The sequence below is a fragment of the Ornithodoros turicata genome, chromosome 9, assembly GCF_037126465.1.
Source record: "Ornithodoros turicata isolate Travis chromosome 9, ASM3712646v1, whole genome shotgun sequence".
Classification (NCBI taxonomy): domain Eukaryota; kingdom Metazoa; phylum Arthropoda; class Arachnida; order Ixodida; family Argasidae; genus Ornithodoros; species Ornithodoros turicata.
The window spans coordinates 16101421-16116123 of NC_088209.1; the positions used below are offsets into that span (position 1 = coordinate 16101421).

General features: G+C 42.9%; 1 protein-coding gene across 3 annotated transcripts in view; it reads right to left on the reverse strand.

Moving 5' to 3' along the window:
• Positions 1 to 327: 327 nt before the first annotated feature.
• The window catches only part of LOC135368198 (laminin subunit gamma-1-like), an 89126-nt gene continuing 74750 nt past the window's right edge, over positions 328 to 14703 (reverse strand). For 2 of the 3 annotated variants that reach the window (XM_064601332.1, XM_064601330.1), the window contains 9 exons: positions 13528 to 13837; positions 12499 to 12633; positions 11077 to 11257; positions 8180 to 8302; positions 7154 to 7268; positions 6868 to 7067; positions 4906 to 5064; positions 2586 to 2685; positions 328 to 1748 (listed from right to left, as the gene is read on the reverse strand). In XM_064601332.1, coding sequence (XP_064457402.1) covers positions 1495 to 1748; positions 2586 to 2685; positions 4906 to 5064; positions 6868 to 7067; positions 7154 to 7268; positions 8180 to 8302; positions 11077 to 11257; positions 12499 to 12633; positions 13528 to 13837 — 1577 coding nt within the window. In that variant the 3' untranslated portion in view covers positions 328 to 1494. Of the gene's footprint in view, positions 1749 to 2585; positions 2686 to 4905; positions 5065 to 6867; positions 7068 to 7153; positions 7269 to 8179; positions 8303 to 11076; positions 11258 to 12495; positions 12634 to 13527; positions 13838 to 14703 lie in introns of all 3 variants that reach the window. The other variant, XM_064601331.1, reaches the window with a different exon arrangement.

Consider the following 14703-nt stretch of genomic DNA (forward strand, 5'->3'; position numbering starts at 1 on the left):
CTAAATATTGGCACCGCGTGTTGCACAGCTTTGGAGCATTGAAACCCCCCCCCCCCCCTCCCCACTGATTTGCCCGTAAATGGGGGCGTCTAGCGTGTGTAAATTACATTGGTTTAGTGGACAGCATATGATATATGTCACGTCTCATACGACTCCTCCCACAGTTTTCTGCAGTGGGGAAATGCGCTGGTCGTTCCTTCACAAGAGCTCACGTAAAGTGTTGCACAACATGCCGCAGCCAAAGATGAAAAATTTATAGATGATCGTTTCACTGCCCCTGTACGGTTCCGCTGCATGGAAGCAATGAATGTGAAGCATGGAGGGTGATTGGCTCGGAAAAATTTATTTCAATAGTAACTTCATGTCATTTCCAACAAACTCTGATGCAAGTGTTATTTTTCTACTATGCACAAATATAAGCCACATATGAAGATGCAGCTGTTGGCAGTGCGTCAAATGCAGAAAGCTGCAACACACAGCAGGCTTCAAACATGAGTGAACAAAGAAGTACAGCATGATGTGGCTGGATTTAGACTTCCACTCGGATGAGGAGCAAAAAAGAGCGATTTGACGGATGAAATGTACGATGCGCAATCAACACATGAAAGGGAGGAAAAAAAAAAATGTCATAAGCAAAACCTATATGGTATATATAAAAATTAGACAAACAGTGGGAGCAGGCACGTTCCGCTAGTGCTACGTTTTCACTGTAACTATATAATGCCTATGTTATTTTGCAGTGGTCCCCATATATGTAGAAGCATGCTTCCCTGCATGTCCAATCATAACTTCACGTTAAAAGTAATGGCAGTTTGAGAGCTTCATTTGATGTGTTTGTGTGTGTGAGTGATGGAACCAGCTGGTAGAATATTAATCTCTCGCCAACATTGCTTGAGGATGTCGGACCCTAATTTTACAACATTTACTAGTGAAGTACGAGATTCCCGTCGTACCACAACGCTACGTGGACTGCAAGATGTTTATGTCAGTGTCCCCCGTTAGAATAGTTTGTCTCCACAGCGGAGAAGAGTGGCCTCAAACTAAATAGCGCACTAGTGTCGTTTAATTCATCAGTCGTCGCGATAAAAGCCGCAACGGAGCAACAAGAACTGGAGTCGTCTCACTAGATGGCCTGCAGCAGGTATCATGTACATTTTCTTTGGCGTACACTTTGGAGACGTCAAGCATAAACACCACTCTTTACCTGTCACGCACCCAAAATAATTTTTGGCTGGCAAAGAAATGTTTTTTGTGGGCCATAAAGGTATACATTAGGAAAACAATTTACTGCATAGAGCCAGCCCATCGAAAAAATATATTGCTGGGCATCGCTGAGGTAGTTTGACCAGCGAACGACAAAAATAACTTAGATTCTCGAATACGTACATTTCTTCTACAGAAGGGTGATCATCACTCTGCCACTTTTAGTAAAAGAGCAACTCATAATATCTTTTCTTCTAGAGACATCACAAGGAAAAGGGAGCCCCGAGATGTTCAGGGCTCTAACCTTATCCTGCGGAAGCAACCTTCAGGCAGGGATTCGCTGATGTCCTTTACGTTAGCGACATCCTTCTTGAGCTTGTTGATCTCGTCTTCGTAATCTCTCATCCAGCCCAGCTGCATCTCGCGTGCATTCTGGAGCTCGGCAACACGGTCATCGAGGCGAGCTTGTGCCATGTCTCGCTCTGCTTGTCTGAGGCGCTCTTCGAGCCTGTTAAGGTCACCGGTGTCTACATCGTCCACATTTTCTGTAACAAGGAATCATATTTCACATGTCATTGCTGCAAATGGAGCTACCCCATTGTTTGCGCATGAGTAGGGCCTTGTTTCGTGGGGTGAAACCCGACAAAAAATCTGTTCATACCCCCCCCCCCCCCAAACAAAAAAAAAAGAACAAAAATGAACTCGGCAAAGTGCCAATTCAGCCACCACTACGGGCACTGGACACTCAGTACGGCTGTTTGGCAACTTGTGTTAATCTAAAATGCAAGAAGCTCTTATTCAAATATTTTTTTCGTGCACTATTATCCGATTTTACCCTGTTTTAAGGCTCCTGGAATAAAACCAATTTTTAACCCCCCCCCCCCCCCCCCCCCCCCCGATTTTTAAAAAAACATAGAACCCAAAAACTCAAGGCCCTACCCAGAGTCACTGCTTGTGAGTTTCTTGGAATCTCGGTGCACCACTTCAAAGGGGTAGGAAGTGCAAAGCCCTTTGAAGGATGCTGTTACCATGACAACCAACACAAAAAGAACGGAATTCATCCGTTAGTCATGTGTGATTAACGAAATGCAGATGCACGCCACTTTGCACCTTCTGTCTTCATTTCCTCATCAAGCTGCGCGACAATGTGGAGTGTTGTAGAGTACAAGGAGTACTCTTTGCATATAACGACCCATCAGACACAGTCTGTTTTACTTTTTGAACACTGTGCTGGCTACCAAAGCTGTGTTGGCTACATTGCGGACTCCAGTTTGACATCCCCTCCTCAGCATTATGGTCTGGTCCCAGCTATCGTACCATGAAGAGGCACTACTTTGTACTCTTGGCATACCTGTGGCGACTTACGGTTGTGAAGCACTCACCTAGAGCAGCTATGATACCGTTTACTGTGTCCAAGGCAGCCCTCGCTTTATCGTATGCTTCCGTCGCTCCTGTGCGGGCCTCATTTGCCTTTTCTGATGCCTGTGGAAGAGTATTGCAATACCAGTATAGCACACAGTATGGCATTACCAGTACTACTGGGAACAAAACATAGAGGAAACCAATTCCTTCAGCAGGGTCAATAATGGCTCATCTACAGGGGGTACTACTGAAATAACAGTTACTGGTAACGGCTATTCTAGAGCAGTGTTATCGCTATGGTAATGCTGAGGGAAGCAAACTTACGCCCCAATATGTGACAATCGTGCCTAAGTAACTTTGTAAAAACTATTTGTAATGCAATAATTAATAATAACTAATTAGCTAATAAGCTATAATAATAACTAAATAATGCAACAATAACCTTGGTGTTCGGCATGTTTCCCATGTTTTCTTTAGTGAACATTTTTGCAAGGTACTGAGGTTTGCAATAGTATCTATGAAGTAGGTCGATGGTGAGTAATTGAAAAAGGTAATATAATTCCTTGAGTACCAGGAGCAGGATGACACATAACAGGACCAGTCGGACTCAAGTCAGGTTTTTTAGGACAGCACAGACTGAATCTGTCTGGTCCTGTTCTGTGTCATCTCCATCCCTGTCCCGCTCCTCAGACTCAAGGATTGCTACCCAAAGAAAGGTAACTGAAACAGAAACCCAGGTAACGGTAACAGAAACAGAAATGGATATCGCGCACCTAGAATACCTGAAACAGAAACGGATATGACAATAATTTGCAGTAATGATTTGGGTACCGCAGGACCCGAATTATTGCAGTTCTTTACCCTATCATGTAGATAAATTTAGGAAATAAACCTCAATGAAGCAAACTAAAATTAACTGAAGAACTAAAATGAACTGTCGCACTGGAGCATGTAAGTAAGTAGTATAGAGTAAATAGAAGAAGCCTAGTCCTTATACGCTTATGGTGAGTTGGAAGTTGCAAGCGTGAGTAACATTCCTGAAAACCATGTTCATATTAGCTGTTCACAGAAATCACGTACCTATATGTGTATTTTGAAAAAACGTTTTCTCTTGTGTGCGTGTATCCCTAGAGTCCTCAAAATAGATTTCAGAACATTGAGGGACTAAGTTTTGTCACAGTCTCAAAGCTCTTTTCTTTTTTTTTTCCTTTGAAGGGAAGAAAAGTTAGAAGGAAGACAAAAAGGCTGGGGGTGGGGCGGTACTGAAACATAAACGTAACGTTAACGAAAGTAACGATTGAAACTGAAACAGAAACAGAAACAAATAAGGGCCAGTAACGAAGGTGGTAACGGAAACAAAAAAGATTCTGTTACCCTTCCTTGATGCTACCTTCTTCAGTTACACACCAGCAGTGATGGCCAGTAATTAACTACATGTAGTTAAACTACTAGTTAAACTACCAGATTGTAGTTAAAAAGTAGTTATCAACTACTTGCAGAAATGTAGTTGCAACTACTAGTTAAGCTACTATTTTAAGTAGTTAACTACAGTAGTTAGGTTACTGAAGGCGCGAACTACTTCCGATTTTGCCGCAGGCTTTACGGCACGATTGTGCTTCCGACTTTTACCTTGAGCTACTTGTTTGACGAGAACGGAGGTGCAGAGCAATTGTGTCGTGCATGTGTACTAAATCTTCACTTTTAATGCTTGTCCAATGTCCAGTGAAGCCTAATTTGCTGTGAAATAATTATGCAACTTAGTTTATCGCGTAGGCACAGAAAGAATCCTGCCGCAAGCTTTGTATTTGACGATCGTAGCAGTGGCTTGAGCCAAAGTTTATCATTGTTTGTGATTCATATTTAGGTGTCCAAGAACACTACAAGGGATTGGTGTTGATGGACAACGTTAAGTAGTTATAGGTGTAGTTAAACTACATTGCAGTAGTTAAAGAAGTAGTTTTAACTACTCCCCTGAAAAGTAGTTGAACTACTAGTTAAACTACTCCATCACGAAGTAGTTAGTATAGTTATAGTTAAATTACTGTAGAAGTAGTTAGTGGCCATCACTGCACACCAGCTTGCTTGCTTACTGTTCCCATGTTTGACGTTATACCCCACTGCAAACCCTGTCCCTCTGTCCCTTTTATGTTCTCGCTCCTCAGACTCAAGAATTATGCTACCTTCTTCGGTTACGCACATCTCGGTTGCTTACCGTTCCTGTGTTCGAGTATGAGATTTTGTACAAACCTCCAGGGCTCTTCATTCAAATTCTGTAGCACTGCTTTACCTATAGAAGCATGTGCGTCTTTACATCAATGAGGCCACATATAGCATGTTTACCGCTTTGGCAAGGGCTTCATCATCCTTAGCCTGGTTTTCATATTCTTTCATGCGCTTGTCAGTGTCGTCCACTTGAGCTGCCACGTGGTCTGCATCTTCGCGCAAGGCGCTAGCCGTGTCCTTCGATCGGTCAGCTTCGTTCTTCACATGATTGGCATCCTGCAGGACAAATTGTTAGAGGACCACACATTACACATCAGAGTCCTTGCTCGCATCCAGCGAGACCAAGTGGTTAATAAAACCTCCAAGTTCGCTACAAGCGTGCTGATTAACATCGAGTCATTGAAATGAAAGCATTGAACTGTTGCTCTGTTGGCTGTCTCAGATGTGGAGAGATTCCCCTGAAGGGTCAATATATTTGATAACGTTCCCTCTCGACAGTGCCATATGTGCCACATGGTATAAGTAACACACTTGCAAGAGATAAGATTGCAGATCTAATTCCAGTCTGTAAAACTCGTAATTTTTTTTCAATCCCTCGTAAAACTCTCGTGCTGTCTCAATTTTCTTGCCATATGCGCATACACTGTCGAAGAAGAAGTCTTTGGACGAATATTTCTTGAAATTGATTCTTTGTGAATTATTTACAGTTATGTATTTAATTATTTACACTGAATTATATACTGTCACCACTTTCGTTAAAGCTGTCTGGGGGACGGCACTAGGAAGATAAATCTACTTGAATGTAGATGCGCCCATTAATTACGCACTGTTCATGCAACGGCAGAACGGTGCTGTTCCAGAGACACTGTCGGCAATTCATTAAAACATTTTCCAACCTTGGGAAAAATGGGAAAAATACCAGGAAAAATAGTCATCAGATAAGCCGCGGAGCGCCCGTGAGAAGAAAAAAAATCGTGTATAAAATCTGCGGCTAATACGCATGAAGAACCTAAAACTAAGCATCTAAAAAGCAACATAAACTTGGGGTGTGCGAATATTCGAGTTCTCGAATTCGAATCGAATATCAAACGCTCGAACTACTCGACTCGCGAATCGAATATCCAATATTCGATTTTTCGAATATTTGACACGAATATGAACGACACAACCCGAAAGTGGGCTTCACCTGATGCTTCCGTGCATGAGGCGAAGCCTGCTTTACGAAATTGCTCTTGCTGCAGGGACCAACACAGGCGGGACGGATAATGTTATCCAAACTTAGTTTTGTAGACATCGTCTGTGGAAGGGGTGGCGCCCCTCCCACATGCAGTTTAGTGGTGCCTACGGGGGACTTTGATTTGATATCTGTGAGGTTGCCTTTGAAAAGTTAGGACTCTCGAATAATGACTACAGCCCACGAACAAGAAGGGAGTTTTAAAGATGTCCTTTATGTCTAAAATTTCAGCAGTGCAACTTCCTCGAGTGACAGCAAAGAGACTAAAGGGTGCTCATGGCAAAGCTGAGGCAGGATGCCAATTCGTTTGTTTCACAAATGGCCTGTGGTTGTCTGAAACAACTACAGCCCCATCCGTATAACGTGCTACTGCATGACATAGAATTTTGAAATGAAGGTAACCACTCCAGCGCTCCAGTGAGTGTATGCTCACCTGAAAAGCAGTAAGCACTCTGATGTAAAATTAAAGAGTAGGGGGCTTTAAACAGAAGGATTGCATGCCTCTCTTGTGACAGTTAATGCCAGAAAAATTACACTAAAGCCATGGGCCACAAAACGGAAAGTCGAAAAGTTTAGTGCGAAAGTCACATATTGTAAATTTTGCACGAATATTCGATATTCGATTCGGTATACGCAATTTTTTTCCCCCATTCAATTCGACATTCGATTGGGGTGAGTCGTACTCAATTTATTATTATTTGTTATTTATTATTTATTAATTTATCTAGTTTTTAATAATTTATTTATTTCTTTGTTTTTATTAATTTAATTTATTTATTTATTGTTATTTCAATTGGGGGTGAGTCGCACACCCCCAACATAAACCCATTCACGGGGGACTTTACCCGGGATGCCTGTTCAGCAATACGCTCAGCTTCTTGCGCTATGTCCCGAGCACTGTGAGCATCGTCTTCTGCGTCCTCAAGTGCCTCCCGAGCTTCTCCAGTTCGGTTCTCTGCATCCTCAATGAAGTCGGTGATCTCTGGGATGCGGTCCAAGGCTTCCATGGCCTTCTCTTTGCTCTTCTTTACGTTCTCGTCAAATGCTGAAAAAGTCGCCGATGACGACAATGATGGATAAGGATAATCTTAATGAATGAGGGGACGTTTTGGCACCATTCCAGTCAGTCACCTTTGAGAGTCTGCAGAGTGTTTTGCGCTTCTTTCAAGATCCTTTCGCCGCTCTCGACTGCCTCCTTCGACTTCTGCAGGGCAGCGTCCGTAGCAGCGAGGAGCCCATCTGTAATCTATGTAGCAGCACATTGTAAGTATTTAAGAACTGTAAGTATGAAATTAAGCACTATTTTTGTGACTGTGTTAGGCAAACCCTGAAACATCTCCTCTGGTGGTATTGGAGTCATTGCTGTTCTTTGCATACCGTAATAAAAACACCACGGTGGTTTATCCAAAACCACAGGCACGGGGGGAGTGTTGCAAAAAATGGGGGGGGGGGGTAGAATTATTACAGTTACGTGATAACAGCTTAATGTACCATTATCAATGGAAATAACAAAGACCCACTTGTAGGAGGTGCACAGACAAAAAGAAAAATTGGTGACCTCCCTCCTGCTGCAGTGAGGAGTAATGCGATTGTTTAACTGCTAAGAAAATGCGGGGATAATTTTAAATTGTGTTTAATGGTTTGCAGATATGGGTCAAACGTTGGAGCAGAACTGCAGTGAGTTACAATGTAATGGCAGATAGGTAGAGCCTGAAGTTTTAGGTTTTACCCCCGATTCTTCGCCGAATTTGCACCTCTAATTGAAGGTTGCCTCTTTAGGGTGAAATCCCATTTTTACCCGGCACATTCGTCTTCACTGAGACATCTGTAGGAATGCACACTAACTTGTTTGGCAGCAAATGAAGTTACATCACCCTTTGTACCAAACCAGTACAGTTTGTTTGAGTAACTGAGCCCGATTGCTCCCCGAATTGAGCATACTGGAAGTTTTTTTCACCCGAACTTGGATGAATTTAGAGCACACGTTTATTTACCCGATTTTTACCCCCGAATTTAGAAAAAAATATTTCCCAAAAACTTCAGGCTCTACAGATATTATAACGAAACATCACTGCAGCTACGTAGTGACTTGCACAAGACATTTTCATGTGGAAGAAGCTGGAAGCTAACAGACAACATGAATGGTTACGTTCTTACTTGCTGCTGGTGTTCAGCTTCTGCAAGCAGTCCCTCCGCATCTTCCCGCTGTGGTTCAATGCTTTCAACAATATCTCTGTGCCTTTCCATGAGATCATCAGCCTCCTTCTGAATTCTTCTGGCCTGGTTCGGCAAAGTATCGACAAGAGGTAAATTCCAACACCACATGCATGTTCATGTATGCACTCATGTCTAACCCCCCGTGCCCCATGTTCAAGAGCAGCAAAAGGTAAAACAAGCACCTGGATAGAGTGGTTACATTAACATTTAATGCGAGCGTGAACAATAAACTGTTGGTGCTTGCATTTAAAGGAGCATTAAAATGGTATCTAACATGGCCAATAACTGCTGTCATCTTGTAAAGCAGTATGTGAAAAGCATTCCCACAAAATATTTCTGTCCAAAGTTGTTTCACCACGACGCAATTAATTTGGAAAATGGCTGCTGCGGTGACAGGCCGGAGCACTCCAACTTGCAGACCGCACCCACCCTACTGTGGCGTTTGTGGTAGAGAGCCCCTCATTCGTTCGTAGGAAAAACCGTCTGCTACGAACATTGCGAGCCGTTTCTTGTTGACTTCTATTCTTTATATGATTTATATCACGTTTTCTAAAAAAGAAAAAGCGTATATGCAGCCTGAGAAAATAAGATTACGATCACGAGAGTAATATACCCGTGGCTTCCGTGCAATCTCAGAATTCACAGCAGCAGAAAGCAAGCGATGGCGGCAGTCTTGTGGCGCCACCTGTTAGCCACTGAACCAGCTGCGCGGTGAAAACGGTCGGACAAGGTTGCACACTGTCGGGAAGCACGGGGTTTTCGCTGTACAAGACGCGGTTAATTTCGGGCTGCGCCACTCGTTCTTCCCGTGGTATCTGCGGTCCCAAAAAAACGTGGTTGTGTCGTGGACAGCCTTCACACCCTCCGTTTCGGACACCACGTAGCCGGAGAACGCATGGCGTCTCCGAAGCGGTAGCAGACGCTCCGGCCTGCGCGGTGTTGCTCACCTCGATCCTGTAATCCCAGGTCCAATGAGGAGCGTCCTCACCACTTGCGTCACATAGTGACGCGCGTGGCGGCGCTCATCACGTGTCTATCGTGAAGGCGAAGGAGGGTGCTTCGCGAACGGGAGGTTCAGGGAGCTATTGCAGGCGTCCCAACTTCACTACGGTTGCACTAATTGAGGGAAAACTGTTTTCGGCCGCCTAACATTCCGTACTGACCAAAAACAGAAACAAAGTTGTGGGCCTCTAGACTGCTCCTTTAAGGCAAACCCCGTTTTGTCGTCCATGGGTTGCAGAAATTTGCCTCTTGTGTGGAAGGTGTCGCATGCTTGAACAATGATGAGAGCACGTTCACCAAGTGAAGGCAAATAATTTTTCCAACAGAATAGCTCAGAATAGCTTTTGCAACAATAATAAAAGTATATATTGTAATCATGCCTGGTCACTGATGTTCGCTGATAAAAATTGCCCAGCTTTCCAATAAAAGTGGACTCCACATAAATTAATATGTTTTATTTAAAAAAGTTAGTTAAGAACAAAGTGTCTTTGTAAAGACGTGCTGACCTCTTTCCTGTTTTGGATTCTCCTCAGAAAGAAACATGGATATGGGAGGGACTAGGATGAATATGTTATACTTAGGGCCTGACTTTTTCGGGTTTTATTTTTGGCCAAATTCGGGGGGTAAATATCGGGTGATATTTTTCATTTGAAAATTCGGGTGTATTCGGGTTAAATCCCATTACGGCATATTCTGTCGTCAGGAATTCGGGTGTATTCGGGTGATTTTTTTTTGTTTAATAAAAATTTGTCTTAACGTGGAACTATTGTTTAGCAATGTTATCAAACTTTATTTTAATGCACGCTTATGAGTGTGCCACGCGACCCGGATGTTTTCGGGTAGATTCGGGTTAAACCCGAATTTTACAGATTTCGTTCGGGGGGTAAATATCGGGCGGATACGGGTTTAACCCTAAAAAGTCAGGCCCTAGTTATACTTACTACATGATGAAATGTGCAATTTCATTCCCTTTCCATGAAACATATATATTCCCCTATGTATCTTCCGCCCCGCTACTTTTGGCTCCGCGGCGGAATACTCGTATCACAGCTGCGCGGCACAAAAATTTCGGTTGGGGTGGAGCTCTCTCTGTTGGAGAAGTCAGCGAGGTTTCGGAAGTAGCTTACCTTGCTGACTTTTAATTTAATCTAGCTAAATTAAACTAATTAAATAATCACAATAAACTTAATGTAATTGTCCTCATTAATTAATCTGGATAATGAAATAAGACACAAAAATAACATAGCATAACATTAAGACACAATAATGCCTAATTATCTGTTCATTTTTTCCTTTTTAGTACTATTACCAATCAGTGCTATTCTTGTTATGCAACTAGTTGTTTGTGACATTGTATTGCTTTTCCAGTGTTAATCTATTTCCTGTCTTTTTATTTTAAATTTTTTTTTTTCTGTTATTGTTCTGTAATCTTTTTCATTGCGGTTATGCGTTCTCCATGTAAGTGGAGCACCACAATAAATAAATAAATAAATAAACCACATTAAGGACACAAATGCTACGTCAAAGCTATGTGGGGAAAAAACGGCAACCTAGTGTGTGGTACTGAAAATACTTGCCCCCCAATAGTTAATGATTTTCCAGTAACAAGTTCCTGCGGTGTGAGTTCATTCACCGATTCAACATACCTCACATTAATTGCAACAAAAGAGAGTGCACTCATAAAAGAGTTAGCAGTTCGATCAGTGCACCATTTACACTGCTCGCTACTGTGAGAAAGTACGGCTTTCTGCATATGGTACAGTAATGCTCATTAGAGCTCAGCCCATTCACGATGCAGGCGTCAGTGTCATTGTGGAACACTTGGAGCAACTTACATCATCAATAATGTCCTGAGCTTGATTCTTCAAGTCTTCATGGTCGATGTCTGGCAGCTGAATCGAGTTTGTGTCGGTTAACACCTGAATTGCATCGTCGTGTGCTTTAAAGGCTTCTGCCTTGGCCTCGTTTGCCATTTCCTTTGTACGTTCCATTAGGTCCTTTACTTGATTCATTCTGTTGTGACAGTGACAGCAGGTTAACTCAATGGTACACAATGCAAGATAATCTGTCATGCAAAACAACGAATAGAAGCAGAAGGATGTGGGCTTCCAATAAGCAAGCAAACATAGCAAGCTGCTGAATTAACCTTACTGAAACTATAATCAAACTCAACTCAAACCTTACTGAAATACCAATTTTTTTCTTTGTTCAGTAGTAGGCACACCAGTATCAGCAACACAAAGTAAAAGTTTGTTACAAAAAACCCCGTGTAAGTCTCAGAGTAAGAAACGTTACGGAAGTTACCTATATGCAATGATGTCCATAGCTTTATGACACTTTTACACTATGCAAGTCTATAGTTCATTGGTGATCGTGGCTGTCCCATGGCCACATATTTATGCGATAGGTTTCATTTGCTTTTCAGCGGTGATTCACACACCCTGACGGGAGAAATCAGGTGCTACATGACCCTCTGACGTTGTCCAAACGTTGCCTGCCTGCGTACTGCTGACGATGGCACAATAAGGCCGAAACAGCTGTCCAGTACTGGCATGGCGACGTTTGAGCACTTACAAACATTAGTTACACGTGCAACCAAAGAGGTCCCGCTAATTTTTTAATTTTTTTCTTGCATACTTCATTGGCTTTGCACTTGGCTTTCAATGGTAATTCGCATAACCTGACAGGACGAATCACGTTGTACGTGACCTTCTGACGCCATCCAAACATATGTTATACGTGCTTACAAACATATGTCATACGTGCTTACAAACACATGTTACACATGGAGCCAAAGACCTCCGGCTAACTTTTTTTTTTTCTTATTTACTTTTGTTGGTGGTTGAGTTGAAAAAAAAAGAAACTTAACGATGAAAGATGAAAGTCACTGAAAAGGTTAGCCAGCTGTAGGACTCGAACCCACATCTTCTGGATTGCCGGTCCAGGGCTCTACCAATTGAGCTAAGCTAACAGACCTCCCCAGCGACTTCCAAGGGTGCGGCATCTGAAGGGACAAACCAGCCATCAGTTCTTACATGAAGAGACTTGTATGTATACCCTGCATTGCCTATGACAACAAGAGGAAGGCTGACAAGTGCAATGGCAACTGCATTGCGCTGCAGTAGCAAGTGCAAGTGCAAGGCAGTGCAAGGCAATCACCGGCTGTTTTGTGCAGAGCCATGCTTTCAGGCTTAGTCACCACAGACTTTCTGCCCTGTGGACTGTAAAGCACATTATGGGCTTCTATGACTTACCGTCGTCTGAGTAACTTAATTTCATCTTCCGTCTGATCCTGCATGTCCTGTGCCGCAGCTGCAATCCGCTGTGCCTCACTTGACGTGTTGCGGGCGTCCTGAGCAAGGCTTTGAATCTCTTTAGCATCTTTCTCGTGGCTATCGAGAGGAAAAAGAAAAAAAAAAATGAAGGTTTCCTGTGACCGTCGAACAAAGCTCTCTTCAGCAACGAAGATGGTTCTCAACAAATTGTCGCAACGTATATTCTATCTGCTCACATAATTAACACTTTCTTTAAATTCCGAGAGCACGGCGCCATCGAGGGAGTGAGGCAACTACACAAGGAAGACCCGCGTACTCGGTGCTAGGTGGGTGCTAGATAGCGGAGCTACTGATGTCAAAGTGCACATGAGGTATCCAGAGAAAAATTCCGTGGTTAACTATGCGAGCGAACAGATAGGGCCTGAAGTTTTTGGGAAATGTCTTTATCTAAATTTGGGGGTAAAAATCGGGTAAATGAACATGTGCTCTAAATTCATGTGAATTCGGGTGAAAAAACTTTCAGTATGCTAAAATCGGGGAGAAATCGGGCTCAGTTATTCAAACTAACTGTAGCGGTTTGGTACAAACGGTGATGTAACTGCATTTTTCTGCCAAACAAGTAAATTGGTACATTCCTACAGACATCCCAGAGAGGGCAATTTGCCTGGTAAAAATCGGGTTTCACCCTAAAAGGTTCACCCTAAAGGGTGAACCTTCAATTCGGGGTGCAAATTCGGGGAAGAATCAGGTAAAACCCTAAAACTTCAGGCTCTAATTGTGATGTAACTGCATTTGCTGCCAAAAAAGAAAGTTAGTGCTTCCTACAGACATCTCAGTGAGGGCAATTTGCTGGGTAAAAATCAGGTTTTACCCTAAAAAGGCAACCTCCGATTCCAGGTGCAAATTTGAGGAAGAATCGGGGTTAAACCCTAAAACTTCAGGCACAACAAATAGCACTGTCAAAGCTTGACTAGAGATACTAAATTAATACATTAATAATAATAATCTTACTCGTCACTGAGGCGCCGAGCCTCACGTGCGATCTGCGACATCATTTCGGACTGCTGCCCATAGCGGTCCGACCTTTCCATGGCATTCCGCAGGGCATCGCGGCCCTCGTCTTCCAAGAACCGTCTGGCTTGAGAGAGAATACCTCGGATACGTTCAATCACGTCCTCTGCTTCGGTAAGGTTGCGATCGCCTCTAGCCACTGCATTGTCTGCGACCGTTATTTCGACTGCTATCTTCTGAGCTGTCTCTTGCACCTTCTTGATCCTCCGCACAAGGTCATCAAGCTTCTCAACGAGGCTGTCGTCTGTCACTGCAGAAAAAACAGACACAGAATGCAGATGAATAATGTGCGGAATAAGATACGTATAAAGATAAATGATAATGCTAAAGACGTTCAACCACTTGCGATAAGAAGGATGAAGCAATCATCCTCTCTAATGCAAGAATTGCAGCCGCTAAAGACACAGAGCTCTAAATATTCTGTGGGCTATATGAATAGAGTGAACATTCCCCACCCCCACCCCCAATTCAAGCTACCAAAAACAGGGTTTTAACTCTATGTGTCCCTCGACTAAAACAGCTCGAACAGGAGGACACAAAGTCATCACAACTAACACAGAACTTTGGAAGCCGGGTTGTAAATGCATAGGGCCTGACTTTTTCGGGTTTTATTTTTGGCCAAATTCGGGGGGTAAATATCGGGTGATATTTTTCATTCGAAAATTCGGGTGTATTCGGGTTAAATCCCGTTACGGCATATTCTGTCGTCAGGAATTCGGGTGTATTCGGGTGATTTTTTTTTGTTGTTTAATAAAAATTTGTCTTAACATGGAACTAATGTTTAGCAATGTTATCAAACTTTATTTTAATGCACGCTTATGAGTGTGCCACGCGACCCGGATGTTTTCGGGTAGATTCGGGTTAAACCCGAATTTTACAGATTTCATTCGGGGGGTAAATATCGGGCAGATACGGGTTTAACCCTAAAAAGTCAGGCCCTATAAATGCATAAGTAAATATGCTCACACAAACCATCAATATACAGAGACCCTGCTGCCTCTTAGATGCACGGACTAAATAACTATAAGATTTAAACCTGATTCATTGCAACTAAACCAGAATTTGGTCGAATCAGGTTCAGTTCATCCCAATTAGTACACCTGAATTATTGAAGCA